Source organism: Colletotrichum jinshuiense, chromosome 7 (assembly GCF_051148585.1).
Source record: "Colletotrichum jinshuiense chromosome 7, complete sequence".
NCBI classification, from domain to species: domain Eukaryota; kingdom Fungi; phylum Ascomycota; class Sordariomycetes; order Glomerellales; family Glomerellaceae; genus Colletotrichum; species Colletotrichum jinshuiense.
This window is the reverse complement of record NC_139314.1, coordinates 181360-204530: the sequence shown is the minus strand read 5'-3', so window position 1 is coordinate 204530 and position 23171 is coordinate 181360. Positions and strand designations below refer to the sequence as shown.

General features: G+C 51.9%; 5 protein-coding genes across 5 annotated transcripts; 4 read left to right on the top strand and 1 right to left on the bottom strand.

The window, feature by feature from the left end:
* Positions 1-93: 93 nt before the first annotated feature.
* EsH8_VII_000057 (uncharacterized protein) lies at positions 94-3833 on the top strand (the record flags this gene model as incomplete). The annotated part of the gene is made up of 4 exons (XM_083270190.1): positions 94-607; positions 860-942; positions 1510-2316; positions 2424-3833. 4 exons carry the CDS (start codon positions 94-96, stop codon positions 3831-3833), a joined length of 2814 nt encoding a protein of 937 aa, XP_083127747.1.
* Positions 3834-6312: 2479 nt separating this feature from the next.
* EsH8_VII_000056 (uncharacterized protein) lies at positions 6313-7256 on the top strand (the record flags this gene model as incomplete). Its single annotated transcript, XM_083270189.1, has 2 exons — positions 6313-7057; positions 7159-7256. The coding sequence occupies 2 exons, from the start codon at positions 6313-6315 to the stop codon at positions 7254-7256; spliced, it is 843 nt and encodes a 280-aa protein (XP_083127746.1).
* Positions 7257-8233: 977 nt separating this feature from the next.
* On the bottom strand, positions 8234-16890 carry EsH8_VII_000055 (type I polyketide synthase; the record flags this gene model as incomplete). The annotated part of the gene is made up of 14 exons (XM_083270188.1): positions 8234-9175; positions 9271-10089; positions 10186-10260; positions 10337-10630; positions 10761-11713; positions 11775-11871; positions 11977-14141; positions 14258-14716; positions 14800-15271; positions 15342-15454; positions 15507-15630; positions 15686-15754; positions 15827-16271; positions 16340-16890. The coding sequence occupies 14 exons, from the start codon at positions 16888-16890 to the stop codon at positions 8234-8236; spliced, it is 7578 nt and encodes a 2525-aa protein (XP_083127745.1).
* Positions 16891-17886: 996 nt separating this feature from the next.
* EsH8_VII_000054 (uncharacterized protein) lies at positions 17887-19217 on the top strand (the record flags this gene model as incomplete). The annotated part of the gene is made up of 2 exons (XM_083270187.1): positions 17887-18026; positions 18167-19217. 2 exons carry the CDS (start codon positions 17887-17889, stop codon positions 19215-19217), a joined length of 1191 nt encoding a protein of 396 aa, XP_083127744.1.
* Positions 19218-20011: 794 nt separating this feature from the next.
* On the top strand, positions 20012-21163 carry EsH8_VII_000053 (uncharacterized protein; the record flags this gene model as incomplete). Its single annotated transcript, XM_083270186.1, has 1 exon — positions 20012-21163. The coding sequence occupies one exon, from the start codon at positions 20012-20014 to the stop codon at positions 21161-21163; it is 1152 nt and encodes a 383-aa protein (XP_083127743.1).
* Between the last annotated feature and the right edge of the window lie 2008 nt (positions 21164-23171).

The window sequence follows — 23171 nt, the reverse complement described above, 5'->3', positions numbered from 1 at the left end:
AGGCGCCTGTAACTCGTCTATCTGCCCTCAAAGGCCGCAACCACAACTAATCTTTGATCCTGATCACCCTCTAAATCTCGCTCGGAACGGGCCATGGCCTCGCCCAGCCATCGCAACATCTACATCATCGGCGCCCAGTGCACCGGTAAAACAACTCTCGTCAACGCCCTCGAGGCACACTTCACCGCCGCCCGACCGTCCTCCACCGCATGCCCTCGTCCTGCCGTCATCCGCGAAGTAGCCCGCTCCGTCCTCCGCACCCACGAATTCAGCGCTGCCGACATCCGCTCCTCCGGCGAAAGAGCCCTCGAGCTGCAGACACTTATACTCCAGGCCCAAGTCTCGGCGGAACGTCACGCCCTTGAGACTGCAGGCTGGTTTATCTCGGACCGCTCGGGTGTGGATCCCATCTGCTACGCACTCAACTACGCGGGCAAGGAGGGGTCGTCACAACTGCTTGCCAGTGAAGAATGGCGCGAATTGAAAAAGAGGGTTTCCGAGGCTCTAGTCGTCGTCTGCGAGTCTGGCGCAGATTGGCTGAATGATGACGGTGTGAGGCTGATGCCGCTTGATCGCGACGAATGGATCGGTCTACATAACATGTTTTGTAATCTGATGAATTATTTGGGCTTGTCCTATGTCGTCTTACCTGCCAAGCTTACGGATCTCGCTGCTAGGGTGGACTTCGTCTTATCCAGAACGCATCTATATGGGGGATGTCCTTAAGTACCGGTACCTTGCTGGGCGAGGTTTAATTACCTAATGGCCGACTGAAAACTTGTAACTGTCATCTATCAAGTAAATGCATCTAAACGACGGGGTATCTACCGTTTTATATGCTATAGATGCTATGGTCTAGGGGAAACCGGTGCTTGGGTCAGGTCGGTCGGGGGACAGGTCAAGGCGAGGGGGTGGTGGGAGGTTTGTGGCCCTGGGGCGACAGTCAGTTTGGGTGAAAAGAGCAGGAAAGTGGTATAGTGAAGCGCTTTACCCCGCTTTAAGTAATCAGGCCTTGTCCAACCGACTAGCTATCAGACATTTCCTCTTTTCTTAAACCTTAACTAATCAAGCTACCACTTTAGGTATTCGTTCCCCTACGTCCAAATGGCTGACCCGTTCGGGATAATTGGTGTTATCGGCGTCGCTGGTCAGATCATCCAGTGCGCGGTCAAACTCGGACTGGACTGGAATGACGCGCCATCTGATGCCAGAAGCGTCGTCACAGAAATCCAAGTACTTAAGACGGTTCTATCGGAAACGAACACGAACATCCTTCTCAATGACGACTTCAAGGTTGCTTTTCACGGTCATCATTCCACAATCCTTACGCAGCTTAGTGAGGAGATGCAAGCAACAAGCACTTCGGCGATGGTATTGACATGTAAAAGGGAATTAGGTAACCTTCTGGAAGACCTGACGAAGCGTTCCAGTGGCCATCGAATTGGCTGGGAGAGACTGAAAGGGGCGTTTATAGCACGAAGGACGAGAGAATCAATCGAAAACCTCCAGCGTCAGTGCCAGACCTTGAACAGCCTGATGGCCGTCGATGCCCTCACTCTCGGTGCCCGCATTTACCGAGAAGTCATAGAGGCCAGGGAAGAACAACAGGACTGGAAAGAATACATTTCCCAAGAAGTCATTCTTGACTGGGTCACACCCCTTGATTATGGCCCTCAACAGAGCGACTTTATCGGACGGCGGCAGGAGGGCACTGGACAATGGTTCCTGGATTCGACGCAATATCTAGAGTGGACTGGGAACGAGAAGCAAACTCTTTTTTGCCCGGGTATTCCTGGAGCCGGCAAGACGATTCTCACTTCGATCGTGGTCGACGACCTCGGCAAGCGATTTAGGGATGTGGAGAATGCCAGCGTCGCTTACATTTACTGCAACTTTCGTCGGCAAAATGACCAGAAGGTTGAGGATCTATTGGCAAGCATATTGAAGCAGCTGTCCCAGAACCAGAAGTCCTTGCCGAAATGTGTTGAAACCCTCTTTCAGGAATATAAGGGCGGGAAACGGCCATCACTGAACGATATATCCAAAGCACTCCACACTGTGGTGGCACTCTCTACGAGGGTCTTTATTGTTGTTGATGCTCTCGATGAATGTCAGATATCTGATGGAAGTCGAGCAAAATTCTTGGAGGAGATCTTCTCCCTGCAAAGGATTTCCAGTACAAACATATTTGCAACCTCGAGATTCATTCCGGATATCACTGAGAAATTCAGACAGAGCCTCCTGCTGGAGATCCGTGCGGATCCCGACGATATCTGGAGATATGTGAAGAACAACATACTACGGTTACCATCCTTTGTAAGAGGTAATACAGGATTGCAAAAGGATATTGGAGCGGAAATAGTTCGAGTTGTTGATGGAATGTACGTTTTTCCCCGTTTAGCTGGTGTGGAAATGCTAAACAGGCTAGGTTCTTACTTGCGCAATTGCATCTCGACTCACTAGCCGGGAAGAGATCCCCCAAAGCTATTCGAAAGGCCCTGAAGCAACTATACACTGGATCGGGAGCATACCATCTTGCGTACGAAGATGCAATGGAGCGTATCGAAGGCCAACTTGGGGACCAAGAAGAACTCGCAAAACAAGTTCTTTCGTGGATTTCCTGCGCGAAGAGGCCGTTATCAACAACAGAACTCCAGCACGCCCTTGGCGTAGAAGTTGGCGAAGCAGAGCTGGATCTTGAAAACATTCCACATATCGAAGACATCGTTTCGGTCTGTGCAGGGCTGGTAACGGTGGACGCAGAAACTGGAATCATCCGCCTAGTGCACTACACGACGCAAGAATACTTTAGATTGACATGGAAGCGGTGGTTTCCCAATGCAGAGAACAACATCACGAATGTCTGCATTACGTACCTCTCATTCCGGACCTTCAAGAACGGCCCTTGCAACACAGATTACGAGTTGAATGCGAGGTTAAACTCATATCAGTTCTACGAGTATGCCGTGTGTAACTGGGGCCATCATGTTCGCAAGACAGAAATGGCTAGTCGAGACGTCATTCAGTTTTTGCAAAGCGAATATCATCTTGCGGCACATTTTCAAGTGTGGATAGTTGCGACACATAGGCAAGTCGGAATTTGGGCTTTCCCCAGGCAAATGACTGGACTACATACGGCGGCGTTCTTTAATGTTCCTGAAGCAGGAAAGGTTCTTGTGTCTACCGATAAAGGCCTAAACCCTAAAGACGGATATGGCCGGACTCCTCTATCGTGGGCCGCTGTGAATGGCCACGAGGCAATGGTCAAGTTGCTACTCGAGACTGGAAAGGTTGATGTCGATCATAGAGCTGATTTTGATGGCCGGACTCCTCTATTTCTTGCAGCAAAGAATGGTCATTATGCAATAGTCCAAATGTTGCTCGAGACCGGAAGGGTCGATATCAACACCGTAGAAGCTTTGGAATGCCGTACACCTATATCTTGGGCCTCCATGAACGGTCATGAGGCAGTCGTTAAGATGCTTCTTCATACTGGAAAAGTCGACATTAACTCAAGAGACACTTCTGGACGGACACCTCTATCGTATGCCGTCAAGAATGGCCACGAGGTAGTTGTCAAGATGCTGCTTAATACTGGGAATATTGAGACTAGACTGAATGGTAGATGTAGCCAAACAGCTTTATCTTGGGCTGCTGAGAATGGCTATCAGGTGGTTGTTAAGATGCTACTTACTTCTGGTAGGCTCGATGTTAACTTGAGAGATGATACTGGCCGGACACCTCTATCGCGTGCCTCCGAGAATGGACACAAAACAGTCGTCAAGATGCTGCTTGATAGTTACTGGAAAGCTCAGGGACGACTCTGCAAATGATCGCTAGGAAGCTCCATCGCTAGCCGCCTGAACCAATTGCACGAAAACTACCTCTGAGCGTCTGTTTGGGTGTCTTTCACCCCGCAAGGTCTACCTTTGACAGCTTGATAAGATAAACAGGAAATGAAGACAAGGGGCGCGATAAATAAGTCGCGAATGACAAGTCTCAACTCAACCCTCAATACGCAACCGAAAATATTCGAAGTGAAAATCACTATCTGCAGTATCTTGATAATCACCTGCTGCAACAAGGATTTAAGGATTGAGACATGGCCAGCACAATGCGGCTTCTCTAAACGTCATCATACAGACAAATCTGACATTGGTATATTAAATTAGTTCCATATTGAAGCAAGAATATACAGACAGAGAAACCAATTACTCACCTATTAGAGACCCTCGTGGGGACAGGCGATAAAACTGCTACTTTGCTGGCATCGAGCTGTATTTGAAGAATCTGGATGCCAATCAAAAGGCAGCCACAGATGTCTCTTAGGCCAAGCTAGGAAATAAATCTCCAGCGCTTACAAAAATGCAATAGAACTAGCTGGGCAGCCAGTTGACTCATGAGCATCTACTCTCGACAATAATAGCTTTAAGGAACCAGAAGCGCATCCTGACGTCCAGAACCGAGTCAGACCCAAGGCCAATAGCGACGCCTAAGCGTCAATTGTGCTGACGACTTTGCGTAGCGCCTTCTCGAGTTTCCGGATGAGTTACGGCTGGATTAGCTGCGCCGCCTGCGCCATTTCAAATGAACGGCGCGGCGGGCCACCCCGAAATCCGTCACATCGACGACATGGCCAGCCGCGGCCGTGGCGTTAGACTCAGGACCTTCGTTCTCGCCGAAGGCGGAGAAGTGCGTGCTGTCTAGCCAATTAGTGACCGTGGCTGCAGCTCTAATGCCACCGCCCGTCTTCTCCTCCTTCTTACTCTTTGTGTTGAGGGTGTAGATTACCCCGTAGTCTGGGTCTAAACCTGACCAGCTAGCTGCGACGGTCTCACCGAAGGCAATATATAGATCTCCGTGTATTATAGCGAATGTTTTTATTAAATCCCGCGTGCTCCTAGAGAGCTACCGGACGTGGCCTACGCTCGCAATAGCCGACAAGTGCAACATAAAAGCCGGCAAACCCCTCACACGCCGCCGCTACTCTGACGCCGCTATAAACATACCAGATATTACGTTGGATGCTGAAGGATTGATAATGAGGCCCTTCGGGGAAACCCCCGCAGCAAAGCGACTGTAGCTACTACTTGCGCGAGGCTCTGCAGTCTGCACTACTACAGCCGCTTAGTACTAGTGTAAACAACTAGATCGTTTAGCTACCCCTAGTGTCCCGCCCCGCCCCGCCCCGCCCGAGGTCCACACCGTTGAGTGAATTGTAATACTGAATTCTATCACTACATGCTTACCTTTAGATTAGTAGATAAGAATCAGCCAACCACATAAAGAAGCCAGAAAGTCAAGAACCTTGTATGTTGAAGGTGAGCTGAATTGAATCCTTCCAAGCAGCAGGTGACAGAGGACTTTGGGTAAAGGCCGCGCAATGCGCCGCTGCCGAGCATCAGATAATCAGGTCACTATGCGTAGAGTGCAACCTTGCTTCTTAGCCATGCGCAGCTGAACTTGGCACACCTGGCACAGCCTTCAAGTTTAGGCAACATCTCAGAGTGTGAGAGGATTGCAACGGCGTTTACTAACTTGTATCACACGGCGCCTCGTCGACGCTGTCATTTGAACTTGTCTGCAGCGAGTCGCATGCTATCACGCATTTTATCTCCCTCTCAAGCCAATGCATTGCAAGGTTCTACGGCACTGAAAACGACTATGGCCATGCCACATTGATGAAAACATCAAATGCATACCTGGTGCACACCACAGATCGTTGTCAATTGTGTTTCGGAGAGCTGAAAAGGAAGAGGGATTCCTGCAGCCTGTCCCAGCCATATTGTCATTCTACTTGCATGCTTGCTTCATGTCGCGTTCAATAATACCCTGCGCCAAGGCGGCAAAGCGTTGTAGAACCCCTTGCCTTATAGAACGTGCCTCATTCCTTCAGTGGCGGCCCCCCTGCAACCCTCTCTACTCGGGCGCAGCCGTCTGTCTTACGCCCGAAGAGGGGCCCTTACAGCTGGGCACTTGCATTTACACTTGTGATGGAAGACGCAGCGAAGTATTTGTTAAAATAGCATACAGTATTGCAATTATAGAAACAATATCTAAAGCTCCAGTTTTTTGTGATGACTTGGCGCACTCCGGTACCGCCAAGACTCTCCATGGCTGTCGCGATATTCTGTAGTCGGCGTCGTCTTAAGGCCTCGCCTCTTCAGCCTGCTCCGCAAGTATATAAACCCCGTTGCTTCCTATACCTCCTTCGACTTTCACTTCTTCATCATCAACAAGCTCACGATCACGCCCATCACCCTTAATCACTCACTCCAATTTCTCTTTTCGAGACGTACACTGTCTTTCAGCATGCTTTTCAGCGCTGTCACTCTCAGCCTCGTTGCCTCGCAGCTCTGGGCTCCCGCCCTGGCCGCCGTCGCGCACGACCCCACGGTCAAGGCAATGCCTGCCAGCAACGGTTACCTTGTTCCCGTCGACAAGGACCCAAAGGACTTTGATCTAAACGCTGACTGGATGGTGCCTGTTGATGATTATATCAACAGGGACACCAACGAGACCATCTTCGACGAGAATGGCTTCGATACTGTCGCTAAGAGGGCTCTTGACGACCCTGCCGAGGCTCTCGCGACGCTCCAATCCCGCAACACTGGCTTCAGAATGTGGTTCAGCAGAAACGATGCTGATATGGGGTGTGACATCGGCCACGGCTCCATCGCCTGGATGCTTGGAGAAGCCATTTACGCCCTCTGCGGGGGTGGGTGGTGCGACGACGGAGCCGGTGTCAAGTGGGTTTATCCTGTCAGATGGATGAACGGTGGCGGCAGTCCGTCTACAAGATGGCTTGAGATCACGGCACACGGCACCTATACTGGCCCACACACCCTCGGCAACATGCATAACCTCATGAAGGCATCTTCCACGCAGCAAACCGTTAAATTTGCGGTAAGGAGGACCTATATGACCTCCCAGTGGGGAAGCGGAATCCTCTTACACCATTGCCAAATGGCCAAGTACCCGAACTTAGTTCGTGTCGAAAAGCCTTCGCCCAACAGGATTGACCTCCAGGTTCGCATCAGCCTGCAGGATATCAACAGTAAGCCCCCCCCCCCCCCTTTCCTCCAGTTGGCCGCCCCCAGCCATCCCAAATAAGTCCTTCTACAGATTCAGCTGCGCTAACACATGTCGCTACTATAGATAGCTGCATGGGAGCCAACGCCGTTGCGGCTCTCTCTGGAGCTATTAACGGGGCTGTTGGAGCCTTCTTCGGATTGGTTGCCTTGTTCTGTACCTAAGTCGCGGATTAGACCCCCCACCGCACCTCACCCCTCAGGTTAGAGCTAGGAAATCGCCAATAGTTGACCCCCTTTCTACCTTGCTTCTACACATTAAATTTGTATTTTAAAACATAGTTGTTTTCATTATATTAACCAGTTAGTACATGGCTAGTTATATATATAAAAATAGAAGTAAAGTAGAAAGCTGAAAAACTCTAGAAGACTTTTTTCCTTCCTCCTACTATATACTTTACACTATGCCTTTACTAAAGCCAGCTTTTTACACTACTAGAGTTTAATCTCTAGTTATTAACGCAACTATAAAAGTTCACTACCTCTATAGTGAGTTAAGTAAAGTAGAAACAAACCTATAGGGGGTTTTTTTTTTCTACCTCTTTTCTCTTCCTCCTATTTCTTTTTAAAGTAAGATGTCTCTACTATAAACTATATACATATAAGAGAGCTTGATGGGTGTTGGAATCAAAGGTTACCTGTACGGGAAGTGATCAAACGTAAACAAAAGGTCAAACTGGTGGTGTATTCTGGTGGTTGTATATCTGTGTGTAGAAGAGTAGGTAGGTTGGCAGCAACAGCAGTAGTGAAGATATTGATGTTGGCAGCCCGGAGGTTGGATCTCCGGGTTCCGCTGCCGGCTGCTGCTGCTGGCCGGCTCCCTGTATTCTGGCTAAGTAATCCAACAATAAAGCTTTTCTTTTCCATATCAAGATGCTTATTTAATACCAACCTTCGCGCACTATTAATATAAACCTTAATAATAAATATTTAACTGTAATAAATCTCTCATACCCACTATAAGCTCTTTTGACATAGAAACTAAAAACAAGCAGATAGTATTTACTAGCTTAAATCATTTAGAAAGCTATTAGATTAGTAAAAACTGCTCTTGAGCTTACTTCACTTTTAGAACGGCTTGATGAGGAAGTATAACTAACTCCTTTTCTTCTATAAACGCTAAATGCGGCCGACAACTCTTATTAAGCCCGCGCCTTGTATTTCTCAACAAGCTTCTTCTGTACCGTCTCGCCTAGCTCTTTTAGGCTCGCGGCCCGTACAATTTCTAGCACAGTGACCTCGGCGCCGAGCCGTCTGCGGATCCAGTTGCGGAGCTCGATACTAATTAGTGAGTCGATGCCAATGGACGCCAGCGACCCGTCGAGGTCCAGCTCGTCCTCGGACCGCATCATGAAGCCGAGCAGCGTGTTCCTGAGCTCGCGGGCCAGTAGTCTCGCCGTCTCGGCCGATTGCAGCAGCGTCATGTTGGACCCGATCTCCCGCAGCAGCTGAGTCAGCGCCTCGTCCGAAGACGACGCCCCGGCGGCCCCTGACGCGCCGCTTCCCACCTCCTCTAAGTTGCGATAGACCAGGAACCGCGGGTCTTTTCGCCAGGCGGTTCGGTTGGCAGGCGCCGTGATGGGCAGCAAAGAGCGCAAGCCGGCACCCATCTGCGAGCGCTGCGCATAGCGCCAACGATGACCACCATCATTATCACAACCGTTAGGGGCGGCCGGCACGGGCACCTCTTGGGTGGCGACGGACCGCTTAAGCATAAGTTCGACGCATTCGAGCAGCGCTGGTTCCCCCAGGACGTACTGGGACGTGGCACGCAGCGACTCGAGAAGTTCGGCATTCTCACTGACGTAGCCCACGTCGCCGACGATGCCAATGTTGAGCACGCTAGCCTGCAGCCCGAGCGAGTGACGATATTGTACAAAAGCGTCGAGGAAGGTGTTGCCGGCATTGTAGTTGGCCTGGCCCCAATGTCCTGACATGGCACCGGCAGAGCTGAAGAGGAAGAACAGGTCTAGCGGCTCAGCCTGCTCGCGGACAAAGGCGTTGTGCAGGTTCCAAGTGCCCTGGATCTTGGGTCGGGACGCTGCGACCCATTCATCCCATGACATGTCGATGAGATTGTTGTCCTGTGGATGAAGTCAGCGTTCGTTGGAAAAAGGCAGGTACCGACAGCTAACAACCGGCCAGTGAGGCAGACTGAATAATACATAAGGCGACGTACCCGGACGACCATGGATGCCTGCAAGACACCAGCAATCCGCCTCCCCGCCGCCTCAATGGCTCGTAGCACGTCCTCGTAGTTGGCCACATCACCTGATACTCTCACCGTCATGCATCCCATAGCCTCAAGCTCAAGGATAAAAGGGTCGTCATCGGAAACGGACGCGGCTGACCGGGATAGGAAGACGAAATGTCTGGCTCCTCTTTCGGTCAGCCAGGTAGTGATGGAGCGTCCCAAGCCACCCAGACCACCAACAAGAAGATAAGCAGCACCGTTCCGCAGGGCAATGGGATTTTGTGGCTTCTCGGATACCAACTTGCTGTGGTTCTCGGGCATAGTTACCACGGTCTTGCCCATATGCTGCCCTTTCTGCATGAAGCGGATGGCCTCGGATATTTCTGTTGCAGGCAGCGTAGTCATTGGGGAAATGGGGCGTATATGACCTTCTGTGTATAACGTTAGGGTGCGTTCCATGAGGCTCTTCACCGTCAGCGATCGCTCGGTCGTGAATCGCAGCAGATCGAAGCCGACAAACGACCGGTTCGCCTCGAACGTGTCCATAGCCAGCAGTCCCTGGCCGACAAAGTCGCGGCGTCCAATTTCGACAAAGACACCGAACATGGCTACGCACTTCCACGACGCATGCAATAGCTCGCCTGCCAGAGAGTTAAGGACAACGTCGACGCCACGCCCCCCCGTCGCCTCCAGCACCGCAGGAAGGAATGTCGCGTCCCGCGAGTTGAAGATGTGATGGCGTGGGATGCCGAAGCTGTCCACAAGAAACTCTGCTTTTGTATTTTTGCTGACTGTGCAGTAGATCTTTCCAGTAGTTCAGTCTGTCAGCCCTTTCCCGCGGAAAACATTCATAGAGACATCATATTTGTTTCCCTTCTAGTAAATAATTGTGGCACGTACCACTGCGCCAACCATCTTGGCAACTTGAATAGCAGCGATACCAACACCGCCCGCAGCAGAATGAATGAGCACCGACTAGAGATGGAGCACTGTTAGTATTGATTTCGACAGAGAGATGTAGGGAGTCATCGCAGGGCCCCATTTGACTCACCATGCCCTTTGTCAGCCGTCCAACATCGAGAAGACAGTAAATGGCGGTGCAATATACAGCCATAATTGTTGCGGCCTCCTCAAAAGACATAGAATCCGGGATTTTGGAGCATAGTTCCTTGGGCGCTTGTAGAACAGTGGTGAAGGAGCCGCTGCAGCCGGCAATAACCCGATCGCCAACGCGGAACTCACTGACGTTGGGTCCAACGGCAGTCACAGTGCCGCTGCACTCGTAACCCAAACCACGTCCAATGGAATACGGCTCGGTAATGACCCCGAGCGAGATGAGCACATCCTGTTACAAGAGTCCCGTCAGCCTGGCCCGTTCAAGGGGTATTTTCTCTGGGGAAGGGGACATGAAGAGGGGATGAAGTTCATTAACAATCAACTCGAATGCAACTCAAAACAAAGGAGGGTTTATTTACCTTGAAATTCAACCCAACAGCTTTCACCTCGACCCTGACCTCATTATCCCCAAGTGGTGACTGGGCCCTTTGTTCCCAGAACAGCGTATTTACCAGTCCAGGACGATGCTGCTCCAACTTTAGCACTGTTTCATCATTGTATCTGTCGTTGTCATTTGTTGTTAATCCTTTACAAACGTTGACAAAGTGGTAGCGGCCAATCAACACCCGGTCACCAACGCACGCCCACTCGGCCTCAGGCGTGATGTCCTCATCGGCTTCCCGGCGCTGGAACTCGGCCAGCACGGCAGGTACGGCGCTGAGACTACAGCCGTTGTCCCCGTCCAGGCGGTCAAGCTCCAGCTCCAGCGTCGCGAAGTGAAGATCCGTCTCGTTCCGCAGCACACGCGCCATTCCAATGACGGGCGCAAAGCGCGGGTCCGTGCAGCCGACCTGGCTCGTGCCTGTAAGCCAGAGGATGCCGCAGTGGCGGTCACGCGCCTGTCTGACTAGCTCCTGGAAGCTGGCGAGGCGGCGCTCCGTTAGGTCGTGGAAATAGGGGCCGGCGAGGTCCAGAGCCGCGACGACATCCTGGCCTTCTGGGAGTGGAAGCGCAGCGGCGACGGTGTTCCCATCATCGTCGAGGGCTCGCAGGTCGATCTGATAGCCCGAGAGCTCGAGCAGCGCGCGGAGCTTGTCGACAGCCGTGTCATCTCCACCGATGGCCCCCGTCTCACCGGAATGGAGCAGCGTGACTCGCTTCGATGCTGATGGCTGTGGCGCAACGGGCGTAGCGATTATGTTATTGTTCAGGTACCCGTCGTATACGACCGCTTCCGCACCGGCAAAGCCAGCTGCACGCAGCTCCATGTCCCAGCGAGCGCTGTCTACAAAGGGTTCTGGGAACCGGGAGTCATCGGCGCCCAGCCACCAGCCTGGCAGGACGCCCATGACAAAGTTGATCCATTTGGTTTCTGCAGCCGGGTGTTTTAATGAGACCATATCATACTGCTGAAAACATTGACTTTTACTGACCTGGCGAAAGCTCCTGTAGGAGCAGCCTGCCCCGAGGGTGGATGAGCTTTCGGACATTGCACAGGGTATCGTGAATTTTTGGTGTTGCGTGAAGAACCTAATACGAGCAGTAGCATCAGCATCATTAGCACCATTGGCGGAACCAAAATCAGCCACTTTATGCACTACTACCACCACCACCAACGAGGTAACCATGACTTACATTGCATGCGATGATGAGATCGAAGCTGTCTTGATCGAAACCCTGCTCCAGTGGGTCCTTGGAAATATCTAGAACGGCATATTGGATGGCCTCGTGCCCCTTGAAGCGTTTCTTAGCGGCCGGGAAGAATCCTGAAGACACATCAGTGTAGGTGTATGACAGATACATGCGCTCACCGTAGGCGGACTCGAGAACGGGCAGGACGGTGGCCGTGGTTCCGCCAGTGCCCGCGCCGATCTCCAGCACCCTCAAGCTGGGCTTCCGGTGGGCTACAAGGTCGATAAAGGCAGAGTACTCCGAGTTCTGCATAAAGTCATAGAGCCGTTGGAGAACGTTGTCCTCGAGGAGGAGGGTCAACTCGTCCGTAGTGCCGCAGAAGATGGACTCACAGTTGCGGGCGATACGGTAGATGGCCGTCGCCGCCGCGTGCGCCCTCGTCTCCAGTAACCGTGAGTACAGCGCGTCTACCGTCTCCATTCGACGAGCGGGTGATACGTCAGCGTTGAATCCAGGGGTTAAAATGCCTCTCCCGTAGCGGTTCTCCCGGATATCGCCGCAAAGGCCATCCAGCCACTGTCGAAAGTGCGTAAGATGAGGTCTGGACGGCTCAACGTCGACGGCGGACAGCCGCTCGGCGGCCTCAAGCATGCAAAGCACCGAGAAGCTGTCGAGGAGCTCGCGAACATCGAACCGGTCCTTTGCCGGCCGGATGAGTGTGGCCATGTCAAGTAGGTTGACATCCTCCTTCCACTCGAGCTCGACGGCCGCGTGCGGGTCCTGCATGTGCCCGCCGTTGCTACCGCCGTCCGCCTCGCTGATGACGGTCACTTGCAAGCCCTTGACAGAAATGACCACCTCACCGTCGGATACGGCGACCATGTCCCCGATGCGCGTATTTTTACGCTGTTCCGTGACGTGCACCTGCATGACCATGTCCGCAGTTGCCGGGGGTCGGACGTACATCTCCTCAATGTACGTTGGAATGGCAACGCGATCAAACCGCCTCGTCAGGCCATTGGTCAATGCCGGGGCCATTGCCTGAGGAATGAGATCCAGCGTCACGGGGTGGATGGCATAGACGGACTCCTTATCGCCGATGTCGTTGGTAACGTACAGAATCAGCGTTGGCTCCACGGGATGGGCGGTCATGTCCTTCATGCCCATGAACCGAGGCCCGTACTCTAGCCCAAGCGAGCGCAGCTTGCGGTACCAGGCCTTTGACGAGACCATCCGTGGTAGCGGTACCAGCTCAGGGACCTTATCATGGGGATTCTCGGAGCCTGCGGAGACCTGTCCGAAGGCGTGCTTCAGCCAGCTGCCGTTTTGGTGGCTGGAGATAGTGAAGTTGTACCACGCCGAGTCGGCCGAGCTCGTTAGCGGCACCCGCTGGAGCTGTGTGATGACCTCGGTCGCTGTATCCTGCAACAGAATGAGGGCCGCCTTGATGTGCACTCGCCGGACCGTGAAACCCACGGAGCCTGTGAGCTGCCGTATTGCCTCGCCCGCCATGGTGACATATCCCACGCCAGGGAAGACAATATCGCCAGCGACCTCGTGCTCCTTGATCCAAGGCACCGTCTCAGGCCGTAGGAGGATGCGCCAGCCCGGACTGGAATCGGTGCTCTCCAGGATCCTCGATCCCAGGACGTCGTGGTGCGGGAACTGGCGGAGGCGCCATTCCCGAGCCAGACGGCTCTCATACCAGAGAGGCTCCTCGTAGTGCCAAGGGTAGAGTGGGAGGTCGACGAGAAACTCTCCCTCGCCGACAACGGGGCCGAGAGACACGGGCTGATTGTTGGACCACAACTGACCAACTGTGTGAAGCAAGTCAGCGTGCGAGTTGTTCCCACGCGTCAGAACGCTCATGTAATCGTCGGCAGACTCGGAGAACTTGACTATCATTTCCCGCACTGGTCCGGCCAGAGCCGCATGTGGACCGATCTCGAGGAACGTCTTGCGTCCCGGTCTCTGAAGAATTTGGCTGATGGCGGTAGAGAATCTCACGGGTGAGACGAGGTTGTTGACCCAGTACTCGGGCCCTAGCTCTTGGCCGCTTTCGACGGCCTTGCAGAACACGCTGGAGTAAAAAGGTATTATGGGGTCTTTTGCATTGGTCATGTCGCCAAGCAGCTCCTTGTATAGCGGTGCCACTTTTCGCATGTGATCTGTTAAAGTCGTTAGCAAGCTAAGATTAAAGCGTCTTGGATTGCGCCTGCTGATGTATACGTAATACAGAAGGGTTGAAAATTCCAAGAAGAGGCTAGAGTGAGCAATCACGTACGAGAATGGTAAGCTCTGTCAACATGTAACTCTCGAACCAAGATGTCTGGGTTCGCTTCCCTGATCTGCTGCGCGACCCTTTCGAGTGCTTCCTTTTCTCCGGTGAGGGTTGTGCTCTCGGGACTGTTCTCGCAGCCGATCATGACGCCGTTGCTGAGATACGGCTCCACCTTGTCGCTTCCGAGGCCCACGGCGGTCATACCGCCCCGTGTTTTCGCCGGATCCACGGCAAGCATGACCTTGCCTCGATAGTACGCGATGGCGATGGCTTCCTTCGCTGTTATAGCGCCGCTGGCGTATGCCGCGGCGATCTCGCCACTCGAGTGACCGACAACGGCGCCCGGCTTGACGTTGTAACTTGCCAGGAGGTCCACCAGCGCCAGCTGGATGGCTGTGCAGCAAGGCTGTGATATCTCGGCTGATGAGATGCGGCTGCGGCTCTTGGGGGCAAGTATTTCGTCTGCGCGGCTTGTTGTTAGTAATATTACTACTACAAAGAATGCAGTCACCTGTAGATTGTGCTTATTCGATCTCTCGACTTGCCAATTAGATTCCAGTCCGGTCCGTCCGGAAGCATGTGCAGGAACTCGTCCATGTCTTGGAGACTCTTCTTGAACTCGGTGACTTGCTTGATCAGCGCCATGCCCATCCGCGCCCACTGCGCTCCCTGACCACTGAAGACGAAGACAAGCTTTGAAGGCTCGCGGGAGGCTGATCGGGGCGAAACAACCGGCACCCAATCGTCCACGCCATCAGTGACACAGAAGGCCCGGTGGTTAAAGGCGTCGCGTTTCAGGGACAGCGAGAAGCTCATGTCGCGCAACCGTGACTGGTGAGAGAGGTGGTATGCTTGGTGCTGTGACAACATTGTCTGCAACGCCTTGGGGTGTTTTGCAGAGAAGAGGAGCAGGCGCAAGCGAGCGCTCGCATCGTATGCCTCCTCCACGTCCACTTGCTGCTGTCCTGAAACTTTTCCGATTCCACTGCCGAACGAGGAAGCGGATTGGAGAAGAACCTAACGAGGTGGGGGAATACGGGGTGAGCTTCTGAGTCGTCGCAGAGCGCGAGGTGGCGTGATATCTTACATGAGCGTTGGAGCCCCCTATTCCGAAACTATTGACCCCCACGACGTGGTCTCGGTCTTTGGGCCATGGCTGAGGTTCAATCGGAACAGCAAGCTTGTACTTTTTGAAGTGGACTGCAACATTATCAGAAGAAAACTCGGGGCGCGCCGCCAGTGCCATACATACTCTTGGGGTTCGGTGTGGTGAAGTTGAGATTGGGCGGGATCGTCTCGTTTTCTAGGGCCAACGTCATCTTGATGACACTCGAGAGACCTGAGGCCCCTTCGCTGTGTCCTAGGTTTGTTTTCACCTGTAACAACCCAGTTAGACCTCAATGTCGAAAACCTGGTGCTCCTCTTACTTACAGATCCTATGTATATTCCAAAGTCTCCAAATATGTTGGCCACAGCTTGGGCCTCAATCGGGTCCCCGACCTTGATGTTGTCAAACGACGGGGGTTAGCATTTAGACTGACACTAAGACACTCGTGCCACTTTGAGACGTACAGCGGTACCCGTTCCGTGGCATTCAATCATGGCAGTCTTGGAAAAGTCGGAAATTCCGGCCAGCTGATGAGCTCGGCGGATGAGTGCTTCGTGAGCAGCCGTGTTAGGTGCTGTGAGTGTCTGCGACCTGCCGCCGGCACTGATAGCGGTCGAACGGATCACAGACCGGATCGGATCGCCATCGCGTATGGCGTCGCTGAGCTTCTTGACGTAGATGGCTGAGACTGCCTCTCCGCGGGCGTAGCCATCGGCGTCGGCGTCAAAGGTCTTGCAGAGGCCACTTGGTGACATGACACCCTGCTCTTGCATGGTCATGGTGGTCCGGGGAGAGCAGATGACGTTGGCGCACGCCACCACGGCTGATTCGCACTCTCCAGTAAGTATGGATTGGCATGCGCTGTGCAGGGCTGTCAGTGATGACGAGCAGGCCGTTCTAATGGTAACACTGCCGATATGTTAGATACCTCTATCGATCGTAGCGCAGCGGTTCAATTCTTGAGAGTGGCCACTCACCTTGGACCCACGAAGTCGAACTCATAATTGATGCGGTTCGCCGACATGTAGTCTCCGTAGCCTGTTAGGCGGTACATATGATGGTGTTGAGGATCGCGGCCATCGAGCTCCAGCCAATCACCTTCGAAAGTGCCAATGAAGACGCCAATCTTCTTCCCTCGCAGCTCCTCCGTCTTCTGCCCGGCGCTCTGCAGGCACTCGTAGACAACCTCAAGAGTAAGCCGCTGTTGTGGGTCCATGGCCCCAATCTCCTTCTTTGTCATGGTCCAAAACGAAGAGTCCATATTGGCCAGGTTGACGTTGTCGAGGAAGTAGCCGAACTTGCTGGCCGTATGTCCAATCTTCCCGGGCCCATACCACGCCTCGGCATTGTAACGGTCCTCTGGGACCTTGCACCGCCCGCTACGTCCGTTGTATAGCATGTCCCAGAAGCCCGCCGCGTCAGTGATACCGCCTGGGAGTCGCATAGCCATGCCGCAGATGGCGACCGGTTCAACCACCGGGAGGGACCCGGTCCTGCTGTTAATGGAAGGACCGCTACCGTTAGACATGTCACAATATGCGTTAGATGTGGCTTCATGGGTAGTGTCGGTCACCAAGGCTCCATTTACCGTGTCTTCCGATGCTGGAATGTGTTTGTCGTGGAATCTATTGGTCTTGGGGAATCCATTCACCATGTCGATCCCACTATCTTGACTCCTTCCAGATTCTGGATGACTTTGAAAACCGTCATGGCCTTCCTTAGTTTTAGGTTGGGTTTCAACCTCAGCATCGCCCATATTTTCCTGTATGCGGTGTTGGGAAGCTCGAGGTGTGCCGAGGTCAACGTAATGACTAACTGCTGGATTGCGCTGTGCTCTAGCTGGGTTCATATAGCTATTATAAGTATGTAAAAGAAAAAACAGAGAAAATAGAACTGGGATATCAAAGAGGGGAAAATTTGCAGTCTAACTCATTCTGTAGTCTACAGTTGAAAATGACATTGATGACATGATAGCCTCATGGTGTCATCCTCGGCACTGGAATACGCTTCTTGCCTGCTTAAGCATCTATACCTAGTTCCTAAGCCTTAACAAGTCTAAATCAGATAACACGCTAAACCAGGTTATTGGTAAATTTATTGATCCTTCGTAATCCTGGACATGCCTATCAGCGTGCTGACTAGGCTGCTGCATGATGCTAGCGGCGGATTCATCCAACCTTGGATCTCCGATACGCGCCCAGATTTGTGGGCTTCTGCAGGTGCGGGACCTATCAAAATCTTTCCGGTCACCAAAAAGTGATCGATCTGTCAGGGAATGTCACGACTGAGTTGACGATGATTGCTGGTGCCAAGTCGATGCCCTGCGCTGAGAAAATTGCCCAAAGACGATGGACTCCCCAAATTACCAACTTAGGCCTCCACAACGCTAACACCACCTATACCTTTGGTATCTTTCCTCGAAGCAGAGAAGCGAATCCACTGAATTCTCAGCAACCATATCCAGTCTATCTTCATCTCGTCGCATTTAACCGGCGGTCTCGGCATTGCAATCTGAATCACTAAAATGAAGAGCACTCATGCCACGCCACCGATGCCGCCGCGGCTTTGGATCACTGGGTTAGGCTCACAGTATCCCCCGTATCTTTTGGGGCCGGAAAGGTTGGAGGAATTTGCGAAAAGGTTCTACGACATAGAGAAGCCAGGGTAAGCGTTTCGTCTCCGATTCTCCCTCAGCCATTTTCTCACCTCTGTCGCATCTGCATGGAAAATACTGGTATTGTCAATTGAGCTCACCAAAAGAAACCGGAGAGAAGCCTTGCTGACATGTCTCGCTCCCGGGGCAGCCTGAAAAAGCTTCTGCAGATCAACAAAACGAGCGGCATCAAGACGCGCGCTTCCATTGGGGACTACCGCTCAGGTTTTGCCAGTCGCCCAGAGCCCCCCTCCATCAGCGACCTGGACAGATTCTATCGTCAGGCTGGCGTAGACCTCGCTGCTCAAGCATGTCGCAAGGCTATGAAAGAATGGGGTGGCCGACCCTCCGACATCACGCACACTGTCGCCGTGACCTGCACCAACCAAGGCAACCCAGGCTACGACCTGCTGCTGGCACGTCGACTCGGCCTGCCGCACACCGTCGACCGCATGCTGCTGCATGGCGTGGGCTGCGCCGGCGGGCTGGCTATCATGCGCGCCGCGGCTCAGATTGCCAGCGGAGCAACGTCCTGCGGCAAGCCAGCGCGCGTGCTGTGCTTCGCATGCGAGCTGTGCACATCCAACGTGCGGCACGACCTGGCTGAGGCTGAGGCGTGTGTGGACCCGGACGAGGTCAGTCCCGCGGCCTTTGTGCTTTGCAACGACGACGGGCTGCGGCTGCCACCGCCCCAGGGTGAGGCGGATGACGATAGGAGTGATGAAGCTGAGCCGCTGTTCCAGCTAATTGAGTGGGGGAATGCTACCATTCCGGACACGATGCAGCACATGGGTTTCTACCCAGAAGCCACTGGTTTCCGTACCGTACTGACCCGTGACGTGCCCTCTTTCACGAAGATGGCCATTGAGCCCATGTTCAGGGACCTGTTGCCACGGTTTCGGGACAAGGTCGGACTGAAGAGTCTCGATGTGGCCGACTTTGACTGGGCCCTGCATCCGGGTGGAGAAGCCATCATCCACGGAGCGCAAGAGACGATGGATCTGACAAACGAACAGCTACGGGCAACCCGGGAGATATATAGGACGCGCGGCAACTCGTCCAGTCCAACGGTGTTGGCAGTAATGGACCAGCTGCGGAAGATGGGTCGCGGCAAGGACTACGTTGTCGCGACATCTTTTGGCCCTGGCATGACGATTGAAATGTCTTTGTTTAGATGCTGTCGGGCAAGCGACAATGTCTAAAGGGTAAGGCCAGTTTAAACCTATTTTGTATCCCATTGGATACGGCTTGACCTCATTGTCATTGTTGCCAAGCCCCAAAATACCCACTACTTACGTTACTGGGTGTCATTTCCTGACAATTGGGACCTAATTGTGACGGGATTTAGAAGGGGGCGCTCAGACCAGACGGTGATTTTTAGGACAGGATTATCTAGAACAGGGCTAGAAGTATAAAAGCCTAGGAGTCTAATCTCAAGCATACTTGATCTCATCCTTTATACAAGTCCTGATTACCTCTAAATGTAATATAGTGATCGTTACTATAGGTATTCTATGATTGCTTATAGGTCCACTCTATGAGCGCTTATACATGATATGCAATGATCGCTTATAGATTCTCCACTTGCGCGATCATTGTCCTTATCTTATCCTCACGTGACGTGCACTATAGTTCCTCCATGTCCGAGTGAGCCCTGCTTACTTCCCCTGCCATCCTGCTTAGCCGACAGTTCCCCTGTAGCGTGCACTCTGGTCGGTTGTGGTCGGTTGTGTTCCCAGTCGTAATAATTGTGGGTTCATTTAGCCCCTGATAGGCTACTACGCCATCCTAGCTACACCGTCTTGCGAAGTTAGGCATCAACTTCAATCTTCACATTCAGCCTCACTTAAAGTTTCTCTCCTTTTTATCTGCAATAGTCACTAGGTCCTAGTCTCCAACATCAAACCCTATCACTCTACAAATTAACTAATTTTTTTTCTCCAGGTTGCATTTTTAAGCAATAATTTTGGGATCCTAAACAACTGTCGCCTTCAATATGCTGAAATGGATGGCTCGCGACAAGAAGATCAGGAAGAAGGCTGTCAAGACTGCAGCCGAGTATGCAGAAAAAGCCAAACCAATCGTCCAGACAATCCAGGCCGGGTTCAGGACTTATGGCACTGGGAAGATGGTGGGCAATGTGAGAGACGTGGTCGACAACGTGAATGACGTGATTACCAAAACCTCAAACGTCGCGGACGCGGCCAAGAAGTTCGTCCCTTCAATTCAAGTGATGGGCAAGTCATTCGCTGACTCGGCGGCGATCTTCAACTATTTCAACTCGATCGCGACAGCGGCTGGAATTGGTGCGAGCATCATTCTAGCTTACCAAGGCATCAAAGTCCTCGCGCTCATCGATGCCCGTCTGAAAGACATATCAACCAGCCTTGCTGCTCAGACAGCTCTCATTGCACACAAGGACTTTCCGCAATACGTCCATGATATGATCCGGGAAAGAGTTACGCAAACGTCTCTAGATCCTGACCATGATCACTGGTTCTTTGTATACCATCCAGATAATGACTGGTATCCGGGATTCTACCACATTTTGGTGAGGGAACCGATAGGACCGGAATTTTGCGGCTACACGAACCAAATCGACACGGCCTTTGGCTTCATGCTCGCAGCAAGGCAACGTATCGAGGAAAAAGAGCGTCAATTTCGGGAAGAAGGTCGACCCATCCGTCCCACCAAGATACATCTCCTAATTCCGGCATATCAACCCATCCTCATCCTCGAGGCACTCCAGATTCCAACAGAAATCGGAGACTTCACGATAGAGGGTCGCATCAACAGTGGTAGGGAGTTTGTCTGGCTCAACCTGCCAGAGGACCAGAGACACTATACTCAGGATATTGGCCATTTCGTTCCACCGACTCAAGGTTGGTTTGACTGGGCCTTGTCAGGGATTGGGCTAGCAGAGTCACCACCAAAACTAGGCGAGCGTAGGGTTTTGGGACGCAGACAAGTACCAATCGCCGACGATGAGGATGGTTCAGACCCTGCCGATAATAATGACGAGGCGCAAGAAGAAATTCGTTGTGAACAGAACCGGCGCCATGCCACACCTATCCATCACCAACATAAACGTCGCGGAGCACATAAATCAAAGAGAGAGAAGCAGAAGGCGAAGAGGCCGACAACGTGAATATTACGTGAGCAGTTTGCATCACGTAAAACAATATAATCATCACTTTATGCGCGTGAGACTAGTGAGTTTCAGAACTTGAGCTTACATTTGAAATATCTAGGAGTAGGGGTAACCAGATCTAGCATCCTAAAATTCCTAATCCCTAAGAGATGTACCACACTCGAAGGTGCCTCAGATTGCTCTCAATACACTTCCTTCTAAACGAATCGATACTGAAATACCTTAACGTGAGATATTGTCAAGTTATTTTCTTGCTTGCAGCCATTAATTTCGTTGCTTGTAATGAATTCATTTCGGCCTTCTTGGCTGCTAGAGGCTAACTACCCCTGGGTGCCAAGTTGGATCAGTAGCCCAAATAAATAACAGAACCCAGCAGATAGGCCCAACTCAGTTTATCTCTCTTCATTTACGCCTGAACTGACCTTGCTTACGGTTTTTACTTGCGTGGCATGTAAAATCATCTTGTGACTCAGCTACTTCTTCGAGATTACCTAGCTAAGAAGCATTTTCTTATCAAGCTGTTGCTTATGGCACTATGTTCGAGACGTCTTCAACCTGCTACGCTTGGTCTGCACCAACTCCTATGATGGCGAGATTAGATAAGCCAATGTCACTTTATAGACCCAAAGGCAGCAAGCCTTGGACAAATAACTCCCCGGGTGAATTGGTGAAAGACGAAAGAAATTGTGCAGTTTTTGAAGCTTTTTGGAGAAGCGACTTGGGTAGAAGGATGCGGATGAGCCTTGACGAGGCGGCTTACCTATAATATACCCAACATTATTTTCTACGGTTCATTAAGCCAGATAAGCTACAGTGTGTGCGGACATCAAGACCGCAAGTGACGGGAGCCTCATCGTCTTGGGTACTGCTCCAGCCGCCTAATCTACGCAGGTACTAGCTAGTCTTTCCTTCAAGATAGCCCTCAAAAGCATACCTTTTTCTGTCTAGCTAGTTTCATTTAAGGCGTCAGCTTTTAGCTTTTCAGCAGATAATCGCAGCAGATCTTCGCCAAAGACTGGCAGGTGACAAGTTCAAAAGGGTACAAGGATACCTGGACTCCAGGATAATTGGCCACATCATTGCTAGACTCTCCAATTGACACTCTTGGCAGGACTTGCAAGCGCGGTGTAGTTTCTTTTGTTCCGATACAAATAGGCTTTGATCGAAGACTAGACTTAGTTTCAATAGGGTGTATGCTTAGTGTCAACGTCTTTTCATCTAACTCAACCAGGCTCAGCATAGGACACGTGACGGAACACGTGACCATCGTGTACATAGACAGATACACGTCAGAGCCCATGGGGAAGGTTCAACCTGGAAGATACCACTTTGCTCACACCTAGCTTTCAATTTTCTGTTCACGTTGTTTGGTCTGTCCTGCTCTGTTTGCCTAGTTTACATTGACCCTCCATTCGCGATACATCACGATCCCTACGGGATCGATCCCGATCTCACGACAGTCTTACCCCTTCTGGCAGAACCGATCTTCGACGATGTCAGGCAGTGGAACGTATGGGGCCAATAGTGTATATTGATAAGCTTGTCCGAATAATGACAGTAACAGGGATTACTTCTACCTATATAAGAGAATGTGGCTTGGACCCCGTATTGCATCGATAATGTATGGGTATCGCATACGTTTCATATGCATCTATCAAACAACCGTGCATTGCATGGTTCTGACCGCCTGGGTCTGACAGACGACACATTGATTTTCATTGTCCTTGCTGTGTTTATTATCAACCATCCTGGGAGAATGACACGAGACGCGCAAAGACTAGGGAAGAAGAGTGGGTGGGTCAATATTTGAGCCATTGGGCAGTTCCCGAATATAGAACTAACCAGGAGAACCACGCATAGATCCGGCATTCCACTCGATTATTGGTATTTCTCTGTGCTTCATAACCAAGAGCATCTAGTCGGATGGGTTGCCAGAGCTGAGCTAGGTGCAACTTCTTTGGGTACGCATAGAATTTGGGGTCGGAACATCACAGATGGGAATGTA